The following is a 16,724-nucleotide window of genomic DNA, read 5'->3' on the forward strand; positions in this document are numbered from 1 at the left end:
TGATTGCTTTTGGCATCTTTATCATGAAATCTTTGCCAGTTCCTATGTCCAGAATGGTACTGCCTAGGTTGTCTTCCAGGGTTTTTATAGATTTGGGTTTTACATTTAAGTCTCTAATCCATCTTGAATTGATTTTTGTACATGGTGTAAGGAAGGGATCCAGTTTCAGTCATCTGCATATAGCTAGCTAATTATCCCAGCACCATTTGTTGACTAACGAATTCTTTCCCTATTGCTTGCTTTTGTTGAAGATCAGAGGGTTGTAGGCATGCAGCCTTATTTCTGGGTGCTCTATTCTGTTCCACTTGTCTATGTGTGTCTGTTTTTGTACCAGTACCATGCTGTTTTGGTTACTGTGGGCCTGTAGTATAGTTTGAAGTCTGGTAACATGATGCCTCCAGCTTTGTTCTTTTTTCTTAGGATTGCCTTGGCTATTCTTTTTGGTTCCATATGAATTTTTAAATAGTTTTTTTCTAGTTCTGGGAATGTCATTGGTAGTTTGATAGGAATAGCATTGAATCTATAAATTGCTTTGGGCAGTATGGCCATTTTCACGATATTGATTGTTCCTATCCATGAGCATGGAATGTGTTTCCATTTGTTTATGTCATCTCTAATTTCTTTGAGCAGTATTTTGTAATCTCATTGTACAGATCTTTCACCTCCCTGGGTAGCCATATTCCTGGGTATTTTATTCTTTTTGTGGCTATTGTGAATGGGATTGCATTCCTGATTTGGCTCTTGGCCTGGCTGTTGTTGGTGTATAGGAACGCTAGTGGTTTTTGTACGCTGATTTTGTATCCTGAAACTTTATCAAAGTTGTTTATCAGCTGAAGGAGCTTTTGGGTCGAGACTACGGGATTTTTACTTTTTAGAATTCTATTTTATGTCCTGTGATTGCATATTAGCTATAATTGTTTGTTTTGTTATGTAACTAGTTATTTTACATCTTTATGTCTACCTTCAAATGATTGTATGCTGCTTCATGTACAGGATAAGAACCTGGTAGTAGTATACTCCCATTTGTCCCCTCCTACCCTTTATGCTGCTGTTGTCATCCGTTTTACTTTTACATATGTTATAAACCCCACAATATATAGTTTTTGTTTTTGTTTAAACAGTTATCTTTTAAGGATAATGATAATAATGCCTTAGTATCCTACAGAAGCACTTGCCAATCCGCTCCCTGCCAACTTCTCTGGCCTCATGTTCCACTGTCCTCACTGCACCCATTGATCCAGGCATACTAACCTCTAACAACTTATCACTGTGCCTTTCCTCCCTTCCTTCTCTTACTCCCCCTACCCACTTTCCTACTGAGTTAAGTTGATCCTTTTCTGAACTTTCATTGTAATACTTTGTGTCCACATTGTTATTTTAGCTTTTGTCAGCCTCTAGTACAGGGATCCCCAACCCATGGGCTGTGGATCAGCGCTGGTCCATGGCCTGTTAGGAATGGGGCTGCACAGCAGGAGGTGAGCAGCGGGCTAGCGAGCATTACCGCCTGAGCTCCGTCTCCTGTCAGATCAGCGGTGATGTTAGAGTCTCACAGGAGCGCGAACCCTATTGTGAATTGAGCATGTGAGGAATCTAGGTTGTATGCTCCTTATGAGGGTCTAATGCCTGATAATCTGAGGTGAAACAGTTTCATCCTGAAACCATCCCCCTACCTCTGCCCTGGTCCGTGGAACAATTGTCTTCCTTGAAACCAGTCCCTGGTGCCGAAAAGGTTGGGGACCTCTGCTCTAGTATAATGGCGATTTTTCTGTGTGGTATCTCTCACAGGTCATGGGCTACTCATGGACAGGAACTGTTTCCAATTATACACAGAATCCCAGCAATAGAAGGCTCTCAGTACATAAGGAGCATAGAAAAGTTAAATGGAAGCATTTTGAGAATTTGGCTCAATGATGTTAATGCCTTTTGTTGTCTCACTTGGACTCATATATAGCTATGTATATTCTTGTCATTCCAGTGGAATGGCACTTTGGGAAAACATGAAGATGTGGTATCTTTGTGATAGAAGTGAGCTTCTTAACACTAATGGGAATTAAATATGTCATGCACTTAATAGATATTAACAAAAAATTAAAACTGATAAGCTGATAAGGAATTTGAAATAAGTCTTTTTCCACTTCATTGATGTGGTTCTAGGTTTTGTCTTCTGTAAAAAGAGTTTCCTTTGGAGATGTATTAGGAGACAGTGTTTAGTTTTCATTAGTTTTAAGTAGCAGTAATTCATGAAATGGTAGCCCAGGGTTTTCAGAGTTTAATTAATGTTTTGAATATGATTAATTTATCACCCAGGGAAAATGTTAACTACCTAGGAAAAATGACAGAATATAACTTATTATGAGGCCCTTTACTTAAAACCTCATTAAGTAGCAAATCAGAATTTTGTTTTAAAATATTGAAATTTATTAGAAGACTATGCATCTCTCTGTATTGAAAGTCATAACTGATATAATCCTATAAAATGCAAAATTCCTAGAAAACTGGAATCACAAATATATATTTGGAAAACTTGTGTTAAGTTTTATGGAAGCACAAGTCTATGGCAGTAGTTGCTACTTTGGCCTTTTTCTTTCAGTGAAAGATGTCATGTATATCTGCCCATTTATGGGAGCAGTGAGTGGAACCCTGACAGTGACGGACTTTAAGCTGTACTTCAAAAATGTCGAGAGGGTGAGTTTTTTAAAGTGTGTTTTATTTTAAAAGAAACACTTTGGAACACTAAAAGAAGAAAGTAAAAAGTCCCCTGAAATCCCATTACCCTGAGATAACCACAGGTTGGGTTTTGAGATGTACACTTTTGCAAACAGATGTTTGTATCTTGAAAACAAAGGGTGTTAAAGTACCGCTTAAACCTGGAGGGAAAATTCCATTGTTGTCTCAATATATATTTCATAAGGAATGCTATCAATCAGACTTCAGTTTAGCTAGGACAAAGAGGAAATGCGAAGTAAACAAACATGTTTTGTAACCCAGCAAAGACTTAAAATATGAAAACTGTTGGCTGACAATAATAGACATTAATCTTAATTTTTGAACCTAGGACCCGCATTTTATCCTTGATGTTCCCCTTGGAGTGATCAGCAGAGTTGAGAAGATTGGAGCACAGAGTCATGGAGACAATTCCTGTGGTATAGAGATAGTGTGCAAGGTATAATAGAAACGCCAAGTGAAAACTAAAAGGGGGCAATCAGCTCTGAGCTTTTTCTCCCTCAGTCTCTTCATGGTCTTTGGACAGTGGAATAATTTGTACTGCTAGTAACTCAAATGTTTTCGGGATAGCAACCTCTTCAAATCTCATATCGAATTTAAACTATTATGTAACCCTTTGAAATAAACCTTTTCTATTGAAGTACAGTTGTCCCTTGGTATCAGTGGGGGATTGATTCCAGGACCTCTGCCTCAGATACCAAAATCCATGGATGTCCAAGTCCTTATATATCAAATTATGTAGTATTTGCATATAACCTAAGAACATTCTCCCGTATACTTTAAATCATCTCTATATTGCTTATAATAACTAATACAGTGTAAACACTATGTAAATAGTTGTTATACTGTATTGTTTAGGGAATAGTGACAAGAAAAAATGTCTGTGCATGTTCAGCACAAATGCAACCATCCTTTTAAAAAGTATTTTCTATCTGCAGTTGTTTGAATCCTCCAATGTGGAACCCATGGATAGGAAGGGCCAACTGTATTTCTAATTAACATGGACCTATAACCTAAGTGATTGTTTGTCACATCTCAGAGAAATCAAGTGAAAAGCAGAGATCAATATATTTTCCCAGTTTGTTGTTTTAAGACTACGTTCAGAACAATGTGGATGGTCAGAGACTTCCTAAAGGGACAGCAGTGGTCCATAAATTCTGTGATTAAAAATGAGATTAAATTTCTTGGCTATGTTGGAATTTTTATGTTGAGCTGGGCTTATTTGTTTATTTTCTACCCTTCTAATAATTTAAGTAGAAATGTGTGTGATAACTTTAATCATGAAGTCATGTAGGACCCACTCTTAATTGATGTATTTTATTCCCAGTGACTTGACTTTGGTAATGTTTACCAAAAACCCTACCTGAAGTACCAGAAAAGAGATCCTGCCTGCAGGATCATCAGGGCCCCTTCCAAATTTTGGGTTAGGATTCCTTACTATCTATTTGTTTTGATTCAATCTCTGAGGATAGCTCCCTCTTGTTGGTCCTAGGCGGCTGTGTTCAAAACCATTTTCTTTTTCCAAAGAACCCTTTACTCTTCCAGATCATGAATCTGTTGGCTTACTAAACTCACTTTAGGCACTACCTGACAACTGTCCTTCTCAGGCAGGGTTCCCCATATGGAACAATGGCAAGCAGAGGGGTGACTTGATCAGTTGTGCAATTTTGAAACCTGTCGTCCCCTTTCTCATAACGCTTGAGTATCTTCCCATTATCCTTAGACTAAAGGAAAAACTCTCCTTACAAGACTGCTCTGCCTGACCCACTTTCCTCTGCAGCTTTGTCTCAAACTGCCCTCCTCTCATTCTGGCCATCCCAGTCACATGGGCTTTCCTTTGGTGGTTCATACTTGACACACACACACACCCCAGAATCTTTGCACGTGCTCTTTCCTTAGCTTGTAAGCAATCTTAAATAGCAAGTCAGCTCAGTCAGCCTCCAAGGTGTATGTGTGTAGCCATGTAGCTTGGAGGGCATGTCAGGAAATTATGTTGCTTAGGCAGGCGTCCTGGGGCTCTTTTACTAAGGTATTTTTATGGCTGGGGTGAGCATTTGCTAACAACTGCTTTAAACGTTCTCTAACCTAGAATTACTAAGGTCATGCTCCCAGCCTTCTCAGATCATGCCTAAGAGCCTTACAAGGTGTGGGGTTTATTTTTTAACAGGTGATATACAATTCAAAAGATACAAAAGCTGTATATAGTGAAAAATCAGTCTCCTTCTGCCCACCACCCTGCCACCCTGTTCCACTCATTTCAGGCACCCACTGTGACCGATTTCTAATGTAACCCTCCACAGATAGCCTATGCACATGAGAATGTATGTATAGTCCTTCTTTGAAAACATAAGTGGGGCCAGGCGCAGTGGCTCATGCCTGTAATCCCAGCACTTTGGAAGGCCGAGGCAGGTGGATTACCTGAGGTCAGGAGTTTGAGACCAGCCTGACCAACATGGTGAAACCTTGTCTCTACTAAAAATGCAAAAATTAGCCGGTAGTGGTGGTGGGTGCCTGTAATCCCAGCTACTCAGGAGGCTGAGGCAGGAGAATCGCTTGAACCCGGGAGGTGGAGGTTGCAGTGAGTGGAGACTGTGCCATTGGAGCAAGATAAAGTATAAAAGGAGAAATGAATAAAAAAAATTAATTTCCTTATTTATGGCACGGTATCTGGCTTATAGGTGCCTGATGTATGTTGAATAACCGAGTTTTGCTAATTGTTTAACAGGATATGAGGAACTTGCGGCTTGCTTATAAACAGGAAGAACAGAGTAAACTAGGGATATTTGAAAACCTCAACAAACATGCATTTCCTCTTTCTAACGGACAGGTAAATACATCAAAGTAAACCTTTTCTGCATGCATTTGTGGGGGTCCAAATACCCTATGTTTAATTATTCCTTTTTCCAGAGGTTTTCTTTTCCTCTCTTTTTTCCTCTGTTGGTGACTAATATTAGAATATTTGAAATTTGTCAGTTCTGGGTAATGCTTAAGAAAAGCTGCTACTTTGTTGCTGTAAAATTTACAGACTAAAATAGGAATCTTAATACACTCAGCTCATATTAGAATGAAAAGCTTTAATATTGGGTATATGATATAAAAAGAAATAGTAACATATGTGTTTTGTGGTTTCTGTGTCCAGGCACTATTTGCATTCAGCTATAAAGAAAAATTTCCAATTAATGGCTGGAAAGTTTATGATCCAGTATCTGAATATAAGAGACAGGTAAAGTATATTGTTTATCAAGCTGAAAATAATAGGTTGAGCATCTTTTTCTCTTCTAAAAGGTTAGAAACGATGTGGTGGAGAAGAAACTTTTTCAAACAAGTTATGCACAGGTTTAACTGCTAGCTTATAGGTTCTCCATCTCTCCTTGATTCTCTCTTCTCCCTGTGCCAAACCTTAGACTTTGTCATTGTTTGTTTATCCTGTTTCCAGAGGGTGAGTGGGACTCAAGGACAAGGACGGGTTTAAAAACCAAATTTGCCAGATGGTTTTTATTCGATGTTCTTGTAAAGAATTGATGAGTAAGGATCCAAACCACTGACTACAGTTAGATTCGAAGCATGTGGTGTGACTACATCTGTCTGATCCGGTGTTCCCGGGTCTAGGAACTCTTCAGTGCATTGTCAGCTTCAAATTATTCCACTAAGATCTTATTTTCATGACGTTTGTTTCATGACGTTGTCTCTACCTTATATTTGGTATAATGTTTGACGTTACTTATTTTAGACATTTGTAAGAAGTATCTGTGTTTCTAAAGGACTTTTGAGTATATTCTCAAAAATAACACTGAGCTCATTATTTATAGAAAATAGGACAAGAAATATATAGAAATGTGATTCTAGTGTATAATTTTCATGTTTTATTATGGTTTGGATATTCTTATGCTTCTTTAGATTTTTAGAAATGTCTAGGAAATGGGTTTTACCAAATAAATATATATTTTGACTTTTAAGTTACAATAAACAACAAATTATAAATGGATTTTAGTTGCAAATAAGAAATGGATGTGCTTCATGCTTAGTACTTTTTCAAAGTGTGAAGTCATGCATTTCCCCCTCTTCTTTCTCCAACACCTTACAGGGCTTGCCAAATGAGAGTTGGAAAATATCCAAAATAAACAGTAATTATGAGTTCTGTGACACCTACCCTGCCATCATTGTTGTGCCAACTAGTGTAAAAGATGATGACCTTTCAAAAGTGGCAGCTTTTCGAGCAAAAGGCAGAGTCCCTGTAAGTAATAAACATTGTCATTTATATAGGAATATATATTGCGTTAGATCTAATATGGAGAGATTTAAGACAGAAAAGAATCTAGTGAACAAAAATGGAAAGCAGAAAAATAAGCTTATAAACCTGAACATACCTTTGATTCTCAACAAATACCTAATGATATAAACAATCATCTGTTTGCTATGACTCCCTCTTGTATGATTTCCTATAACTAAGTGTAAGGGTAACTTCAGTCATACCCTCAAAAAGTAGTAGAGAATAACAAAGGAGTAGCAAGAACAAGTTAGCATGCTATTGTATTACCACTTGGCATTGCTGGTTTCACTGAATCGTCCTAGAGAAAATGCTTCTTTCTTAGATACTGAGCATGATGCCATAGCTGCGTGGGAGGGACATCATTACAGAAGTAGTAGCAGACAGCTGGGAGTAATGGTTTGAGCCCAGCATTTGCATCTGGTGTAATCCTGAGTCACTTGGCCACTGGAGGAAAATGAGAGGTGGGGTGGCAGAGTGTCAGATTTTATAAGAGACTGTATATTCACTTTGTCCTTACCCTGCCACGTATATTATTGTTGAGATACAAAGATGTTTTTAAAATTAGGAGACAAGGTAAAATTAGTCAAATTGGAATGGGGCTAGAGTTTAGTAATAGTTTGATTTAGGATTTGTTTTTCTTAGAATCATAGAATTTTGGGGGTGGAAGGGGATTTTTAGAGCTCATGTAGTCAGAATTGTTTCATCCTGACCAAAACATTGAGTCTGATGGCCACTACAATGCTGCGATTGGCCTGCCCACTCTCACTTTTGAAGAAAATATGTATAAGAGACTGTGCTTGAGAAGGGAACTTGTTTTTCCTACCAGGTAATTAGAGCATACATTGCTTTAGGAACTGTACTAATATTTGTTGCTTAAAAACACTAGGTGTTGTCATGGATTCATCCGGAAAGTCAAGCAACGATTACCCGTTGCAGCCAGCCACTTGTGGGTCCCAATGATAAACGCTGCAAAGAGGATGAAAAATACTTGCAAACAATAATGGATGCTAACGCACAGTCACACAAGCTTATCATCTTTGATGCTCGACAAAACAGTGTCGCTGATACCAACAAGGTATATTCTTAATAGCACTGCAGAAACATTGGATATTTTCATGTCCTGTCTGTAAATCATTATGCAGTTGGAATAACTCCTTGATTTCCTCAGCACCCGAAGTTAGAATCATTTGGAGTCCATACCTATTCCTACCTGGTGTATGCTCCTTGGGCTGTGTTTGGTGTCTCACATGGGTTGGGATCTTGTCTGTTTCATTGCTTCTCTACAATATCCTGTCTGCTAAATCAATTAAGCAAAGACCCAGAAAGACAATTATCATCTAAAGGATTTAGCATTTTAATGAAATGATTGTGAGGTCCTTGGAAGTCCGTTTAAGAAATACAGTGGTTAGTTGATTAATTCATGTCGGGTCTGAATTTTTTAGAATGGAATCAGCCATGTGAAATGTGTAAATGTACAAAGTTTCCATAAATCTCATGGAGCACCTGTGTAGTGTACCTCGGGTGGCAGTGAGACATGGTTAAAAACACCTCCGTTCCCATGACTTTCATGATATCACATCCTGAGTTCCTCTCGCTCTTCAGCCTGGCCTTCTCCATCTCCTTCACTGATTTCTCTTCCCAGTCTTCAAATGGCATTGCTCCTCGAACTTGGTCTGGGGTCCTCTTTGCTCTACACAGACTCCTGGGGCCATCTCTGATGGCACGGCTTTAAACACTGTCTGTATGCTGAGTTCAACTTGAGCTTGACACTGCAGTTTCTCTCCTGTCCTGATCCCTCCTAAGGTTGCGACTGGATTTCTATCCCATTGTATGGTTGACATCTCTGCTTGGCTGTTCCCCAGACCACAAACCCTCCGTGTATTCCAACTGGCCTGAGAGGCAGGATGGCAAGTTGGTGAGACCCCTTGACTTTGGAATCAGTTACACCTGGGTTTTCCTCCAGGTTCTGCCACTTGGTGCTCTAGACTCCTGAGCCGGTTACTTAACCTCTCTCTGTGCCTCAGGTTCCTCTTCTGTAAAACAGGAGATAATGTCAGTGTCTCATGTCATGGGTTGTGTGAGGATTAAAATTCAGCGAGAAGAATGCATGTAAATGACTTAGCACAGTGGCGAGTGCATCCTCAGGGCACAGTACATGATGCTGATAAGCTCGCCACCCCTGTGGTCAAGGGGGCTGCCCAGGTGTCTGACTTGAGGGTGAATAGTGGTGTCTGTTACTGAGATGAAGACTGGGAGAGGAACAGGGCAGGGAGGAAGATGGGAAAGTATTAGTTTTCTGAGGCTGTCATACAAATTACTACCAACTTGGTGGCTTACAGCACCAGAAATGTATTGATCATAATTCTGGAGGCCAATTCTGCTCCCTCTAAAGGTTCCAGGGGAGAATCTGTTCCTTGCCTCTTCCAGCATGGGGTGGCTGCCCCAGCCTTCCTGGGCTTGCAGCCACATCACTCCAATCTCTTCTTCCGTCATCACATGACCCTCTCTTGCTCTGGGTTTCTGTGTCTCCTCCTTTCTCTTCTAATGACACTTGTGATGACATTTAGGGTCCACCTGAAATAATCCTGGATCCTTAAACACATCTGCAAAGACCCTCTTTTCGATTAATCTTGGAATCCTTAAACACATCTGCAAATCTCAGGATCCTTAAACATCTGCAAAGACCTTCTCTTCAAATAAGGTCACATTCACCATTGCCAGGGATTCGATGTGGATGTCTTTGGCGGGGCCACTTTTCAGCCTACCATAGGGAGGCATCTCTCAGTGAGGCTCCCTTGCTCCCCACATCTGGATCATTAGCTGTGTCCGTCTTTCTACATCTCTGCCTCCTACCTGTCACCACCATATCCCAAGGAATTACAAAATGTGAGAAAAGCCGTATCGGTGGAGGCCATCTTCAGACTAGCCAACAGGGTGAGGACAGTTCATTGTGTTTTATCCCGTGCAGGAGAGATAGAGACAGGACACTAAATTGTATGTCTAGAATAATTTTAACTATGGCAGCATATGTGTCTAGGAAACAGAGTATTTTCTAGGTCTCCATTGGTTCTTTATATATAAGATTATGTCATATGCAAATCGAGACAATGTGACTTCTTCCTTTCCAATCTGGCTGCCTTTCATATCCTCTTCTTGCATTGGTATTACATTGGTTGATTTTTATATGTTGAACCACTGTAGTGGATTGAAAAATGTCTCCCAAAAGTTTGTCCAACTGGAACCTCAGAATGTGACCTTATTTAGAAATAGGATCTTTGCAGATGTATTAATTATGATGAGGTCATCTTGGAGTAGGGTAGGCCCTAAATCCAGTGCCTAGTGTCCATATAAGAAAGCCATGTAGAGACACAGGCACACACAGAAGGAAGATGGCGATGTGGCAATAGAGGCAGAGATTTAAATGATGCAGCTAGAAGCTGAGGAGTGCCAAGGACTTCCAGCAACCACCAGAAGCTAAGAGAGAGACATGGAACAGATTCTTCCCTATACCCTCCTAAAGGAACCAACTCTGCCAGCACCCTGATCTCGGACTTTCAGCCTCCAGAACTGTGAGAGAATAAATTTTATGTTGTTTAAAGTCCCCCAGTTTGTGATAGCACCCTTAGGAAGCTAATAAAACCTCCTTACATTCTTGGGATAAATCCCACCCGTTCATGGTATGTAGTCAGTCCCCTTCATATACTCTTGGATTGGATTTGCTAGTATTTTGTTGAGGATATTTGCATGTATTTTCATAAGGGATGTTAATCTGTGGTTTTCTCTTCTTGTGATGTCTTTGTCTAGTTTTGGTATCAGGATACTGCTAGCCTCATGGAATGAACTAGGAAGTATGTCCCCCTCTTCTAGTTTTTGGACGACCCATCATCTCTTACCTCACCTACAGCAGGAACCTTGAAATTGGACTTCTGCCTCACACCCTGCAGTCTTATCTCCACATTATGACCAGAGATCTTTTTTAAAAAAAAAAAAAACTTATTGTTACTATTTCAATTGATAAATGAATTGTATATGTTTATGGTGTACAACGTGGTATTTTGATATATGTACACATTGTGGAATGGCTAAATCAAGCTAATTAACACACCATTTTTTGTGGTGAGAACACTTAAAATCTACTGTCTCAGCAATTTTCACATACAGACTGCATTGTTGTTGACTGTGGTCACCATGTTGCACAGAGTGATTTGCTCAGTGGACAGGTTCCTGAACGGGGTCTCCAAAGCCCTCCACCCACGGGTCCTTTCCTTCCTGTCTCGCCACATCTTCCAGGTCCGTGTCTCAGCTATGTGAGGTTCCTTTCAGTTCCTTAAGCACATCCCAGTGTTAGCTCAGAGATATGTTGCAGTCCTAACTCCAAGTACCTATAAATGTGGCCTTATTTCACAATAGGGTCTTTGCAAATGTAATTAAGTTAGGATGTGGTCATATTGAATTGGGGGGTGGGGGTTAAGCCAAATGACTGTGTCCTTAGAAGAAGAGGAGAAGAGACGGACACAGACAAAGGAAAGAAGGTCAGGTGGAAATGGAGGCAAAGATTAGAATGATGTGTGTATAAGCCAAGAACACCTGGGGCTATCGGAACCTGGGAGAGCCAAGGAAGGATCCTCCCCTAGAGTGTTCGGAGGAAGCATGGCACTGCCGATACCTTGAATTCAGACTTCCAGCCTCCAGAACTAGGAGAGAATAAACTTCTGTTGTTTTAAGCCACTGAGTTTGTGGTTCTTTTTCCAGCAGCCCTAGGAAACTCATACAAGGATATAGGAGGTTTATTTGCAGATGAGTTTGTCGTTTCTTTAGTGGTCTGTATCTCATAGCACTAGAAAGAATAGAAAAGTTAATTCCAGATAATGTGATGTATTTCTTTTGTTTTTCATAGACAAAGGGTGGAGGATATGAAAGTGAAAGTGCTTACCCAAACGCAGAACTTGTGTTCTTGGAGATCCACAACATTCATGTCATGCGAGAGTCACTACGCAAATTAAAAGAGATCGTGTACCCTTCGATCGATGAGGCACGGTGGCTCTCCAATGTGGATGGGACGCATTGGCTGGAATATATAAGGGTAAAGAGATCCAGTACTTTATATGCTTTCCAGTTAAGACTTCTTCGTGCCTGTGCCATAAATACGTACATCTCCAAGTGCCTCTTGGCTGTGTGCATGAACTTTCTTATTAAATAGTTCCATGGGCAGCAGCAGACTGGGGTCTTTGTGGAGGGCTTTTGTGACATAGTGAAAAGGGGAAAATGCTTGCCTTAGGTCAGGCTTTTAAAGAACTTTGTGGCCCTTTAATAAGGAACCATATTTACTCCTGTAGTTTTTCTCCAGTATACGATTTTTTCTTTTCTTCTTATTTTTTTAATGTGATGCTAATATTTCCTAGGGATTCTCAGCTGATTGCATGCCATTCTTGTTTGGTTTATTGACCAGAACTTCCAAAGCTCTCCCCAGAATTATTTTACATTGTTTTACATTTAATTGAAATTCAATGTAGCCTGGTCTAATGTGCCTTTTTTTTCTGAAGATGCTGCTTGCTGGGGCAGTAAGAATTGCTGATAAAATAGAATCTGGGAAAACATCTGTGGTGGTGCATTGCAGCGATGGTTGGGACCGAACAGCCCAGCTCACATCTCTGGCTATGCTAATGTTGGACAGTTACTACAGGACCATTAAAGGATTTGAAACTCTTGTAGAAAAGGAGTGGATAAGCTTTGGACACAGGTTTGCACTGGTAAGTTCAGACAGTGAGGTTTATGCTGGACTGTTTTGCTGTATCATATGGATGTAAACGTCATGTGTGACACACATAAGCGCATACACACACACACACACACGTGCAGGCTTTCCCTTCTGTATCATATCAGACCTGAATTGCCATAATAAAATACATGGACCTCAGGCATCGTATGTTCCTCATAGGGCATTTTTATTTTAGTGTAGTTATGCCTTTTTAAAAAATTGAGGTAAAATTCATATAACATAGAACTAACCATTTAAAATGCTCAATTTGGTGTCCTTTAGTAGATTCACAGTATTATGTAACCATCACCTCTAGTTTCAAAACATACTCTGGCCAGGCGCAGTGGCTCATGCCTGTAATCCCAGCTCTTTGGGAGGCCGAGGCAAGTGGATCACCTGAGGTCAGAAGTTCAAGACCAGCCCAGCCAACATGGTGAAACCCCATCTCTACTAAAAATACAAAAATTAGCCAGATGTGTTAGCGGGCCCCTGTAGTCCCAGCTACTCAGTAGGCTGAGGCAGGATAATTGCTTGAACCCGGGAGGCAGAGGTTGCAGTGAGCCGAGGTCATGCCACTGCACTCCAGCCCGGGCAACAGAGCAAAACTCCGTCTCAAAAAACAAAACAAAACAAAACAAAAACCATACTCTTCACCTCGAAAGGAAATGCTGTACACATTAAACAGTCATTCCTCACTTCCCCCAGCCCCTGACAACCACTAATATTTCTGTCTTCAGATACATTTGCCTTTTCTAGGTACTTCATATAAGTGGAATCCTACAGTATTTGTCCTCCCATGACTGAGTTACTTCACTAAGCATAATATTTTCAAGGTTCATCCATGTTGTGACAAATATCAACTTTTCATTGTTTTTTATGGCTGAATAGTATTCCCTTGTGTGTATATACCACATGTTATCTGTTCATCTGCTGATGGATGCTTGGGTTGTTCCCACCTTTGCTATTGTGAAGAATACTGCGTGAATGTTAGTATATAAGTTTTTGCCATAACAAGGTACCACAGACTGCATGGTTGAAACAACAGAAATTAATTTTCTCATAATTCTGGAGGCTGGAAGTCCAAAATCAAGGTCCCAGCAGGATTGATTTCTCTTGAGGTCTCCCTTCTTTCCTTGCATATGGCCACCCTCTGGCTACCTCTTCACAAGGTCTTTCTTCCCTTTGGGAGCTACTGGACACCCCTGCTGTCTCGCTGGGTGGCCAAATGTCCTCATAAGGATACCAGTGAGATTGGGTTAGGGCCCACTTTAATGTCCTCATTTGAACTTAATCACCTCTTTAAAGGCCCCATCTCCAAATATGGACACATTCCTGAGCTACCGAATGTTCAGGCCTCAATTTTGGGGATCACAATTCAGCCTATAACAACTTGCTTACAATCTAGGGGTTTATATACCTAGGAGTGAAATTGCGAGGTCATCTGGTAGGGCATTCTTGGGCTGCCATTTGTGTTTTAGTCCAACTGGCAGCTACTTCTGGTCTGTCCAGGCCATTGAGCTGTTAGGGATCTGTCTGAACTGTGCATTGAATGGGAATACTCCTGAAGTCCCCATTAGACTTGCTATGGAAAGCAGGAAGATGGGTAGTGCAAGGATTTCATTGGCTTTGGTGTGAGTGTGCCAAGCTTCCAGCTGTCCCTGCACTCCTGGGGTGGAGCGCCTGCAAGAGGACCTCCCAGAGAGAAGGGACAAGTCCGCAGTCTCTGAGCTCCATGCCCTTTGGGAGCTACTGGCAGATCCCTGGACATGTTCCTTCCCCTCTCTTGCTGTGATTTCCTCCTCTCTGAAATGGGGCGTTGTGTGGGAGAAATGAGTTTATATGTGTCAAATGTTTACAGCAGTGTTTGGCCCATGCTAAGTGCCAGGGAAGTTTTAAACAACATCACCAATTCCTTTGTTTCTTCCCGCCTCAGCAAAGGCTGGTCTCGGTAAGGAAGAGAGAGTGTGTGGAATCTTTCCAGATGTTTGTACTGGGCCATCTCAGAAGACTCGGAGGCCACTGCCTTCTACCTTCCTCCCCAAACTGTATGTCCTAGGGGAGAGAAAGCTTGAATGGGTGCTTTGCCAGAGGGGTAGTGGTGAAGGCTGTCTAGCGAGATGCCAGCGATGGCAGCATGTACTGGGACTGAGCAGAGGTGCATGCATCAGGGTGTGCCTACAGCGCCCTGCTCCCATCCCTACTTGCTAATGCTGGGGCTCACTGCACCATGGCCACAGTGAAGCCAATAGGACTATCAGATTCCTAATAGCCTCAATTTACTAAGCCACCACCATGTGTTTGGCACTGTTAACGTGCAGCATCTTGTTTAATCCTGATAGTGCTCTCATTGACAGATGGGGAAACTGAGGTTTCAAGTGTGTTATCTGCCTAAAGTCACACAGCTAGTTAGGGTGGAGCCAGCCTTTAAACAGTGATTTCAAGCCTGCAACCACCCACCCTCTGGATCTGTGTACTCTACTCTACCTGGAGTTCTGTGATTGAGCCATCAGGGCTTCCAGCTGAGGCTCATCCTGCCCTTGCCTGCTTGACCTCCATCATGGAACTTTCTAATTGTTCTTCCCTTTATCCTGCCTCCATTCCCCCCTTTTCCCTAGATCATTCCCATTGTTGTAGAGACATTCTGTTATATCCTAAAAAAAAAACCCTCTTGACCCCACAGCCCTCCTCAGCTGTCACCCTGATTCTCTGCTCTTCTTTACAACAATCTCCTCAAAACTGTTGTCTGTACTCACTATCACTATTTCTCTCCTTCCAGACGGTCTTGAAAACACTTCAGCCAGGGTTCCTTCTCACAATGCCCCCCCTCCCAACCTGGTCTTGTGACAGTCATCACTTGTTTTATTTGGCCTGAGCATTCGATGCTGTTGATTCTTCCTTTCTTCCAAACACTTTCTTCATTCCGCTTCTAGGTTTCTATGACCTTTTGAATTTCCTCCAACTTTCAGGTCTTCCCTCATCTTCCCAACCTCTTAATGTTGGGGTGTTCCAGGGATGAGTCCTTGGATCATTTTTCTTCTCTTTGTGGTTAACCTGTTAGTGATCTCAGCTAGTCCCATAACTTCGAATACATGGACAGCGAATCTGTGATATCATCTCCATTGCCCCTGATGCTCCCGTAACTCAGGCCTTATCAACCCACTTAGGCAGTCTTCTAGGTGGCTGTCCTAGTCTGTTTGTGTTTTTACAAAGGAATACCTGAGGCTGGGTAATTTAGAAAGAAAAGAAATTTATTTGGCTCACGATTCTGCAGGCTGTACAAGAAGCATGGTGCCGGCATCTGCTTCTGGTGAGGGCCTCAGGCTGCTTCCACTCATGGTGGAAGGTAAAGGGGAGCCAGTGTGTGGAGATCACATGGTGAGAGAGGAAGCAAGAGAGAGGGGAGAGGGTGCCAGGCCCTTTGTAACAACCAGCTCTCTCGGGAACTAATAGAGAACTCACACACTCCCCCATCCAAGGAGGGATTAATTTATTTAGGAGGGATCTACCCCCATGACCCAACACCTCCCATTAGGCTCCACCTCCAACATTGGGGATCAAATTTCAACACGAGGTTTAGGAGGACAAACATCCCAACAATAGCAGTAGCCTTTCTGCAACCTAGCTCTGTCTAATCCTCGTCCCCACTGGAGCCAGATGGAGCATTCCAAACAACAGATCGGATGCTGCCACTCCACAGTGTGCGTCCCTCAGCACCTTCCTGTAGCACACAGGTTTATGAGCAAACTCCTCAGTGTGCACTCAAAGCCCTTGGTGATCTGGCCCTAGCTACATCTCCAGCCTCATCTCTCATCTTCTTTCCCTTGCCCCATCTAAGCCTCAGCTGTGCCCAGCTGCTTGTGGCTTCCTTAGTGTTCCCCACCACATTCCCACTGGTTATCAATTCCTGGCTACCTGGGAAGCAGGCATCTCCCTGTCCTTCAAGGTTTATCTCAAATGAAATGTCCTTCATGA

The 16,724-nt window shown here is 41.7% G+C and overlaps 1 protein-coding gene and 1 long non-coding RNA gene across 6 annotated transcripts in view; one reads left to right on the forward strand and one right to left on the reverse strand.

Annotated features, from left to right (window-relative positions):
* MTMR1 (myotubularin related protein 1) overlaps positions 1 to 16,724 on the forward strand; it is an 83,946-nt gene that overhangs the window by 37,085 nt on the left and 30,137 nt on the right. For all 5 annotated transcript variants that reach the window (XM_030807486.1, XM_030807488.1, XM_030807487.1 and 2 more), the window contains 8 exons: positions 2,591 to 2,685; positions 3,056 to 3,163; positions 5,450 to 5,551; positions 5,864 to 5,947; positions 6,809 to 6,958; positions 7,881 to 8,069; positions 11,892 to 12,077; positions 12,538 to 12,744. In XM_030807486.1, coding sequence (XP_030663346.1) covers positions 2,591 to 2,685; positions 3,056 to 3,163; positions 5,450 to 5,551; positions 5,864 to 5,947; positions 6,809 to 6,958; positions 7,881 to 8,069; positions 11,892 to 12,077; positions 12,538 to 12,744 — 1,121 coding nt within the window. The remainder of the gene's footprint in view (positions 1 to 2,590; positions 2,686 to 3,055; positions 3,164 to 5,449; positions 5,552 to 5,863; positions 5,948 to 6,808; positions 6,959 to 7,880; positions 8,070 to 11,891; positions 12,078 to 12,537; positions 12,745 to 16,724) is intronic.
* LOC115833347 lies at positions 8,328 to 11,042 on the reverse strand. The gene is made up of 2 exons (XR_004028791.1): positions 10,888 to 11,042; positions 8,328 to 9,027 (listed from the first exon to the last, which is right to left on the reverse strand). It is a non-coding gene; the product is annotated as an uncharacterized LOC115833347 (long non-coding RNA).

Source organism: Nomascus leucogenys, chromosome X, assembly GCF_006542625.1.
Source record: "Nomascus leucogenys isolate Asia chromosome X, Asia_NLE_v1, whole genome shotgun sequence".
In the NCBI taxonomy this organism is placed as follows: Eukaryota; Metazoa; Chordata; class Mammalia; order Primates; family Hylobatidae; genus Nomascus; species Nomascus leucogenys.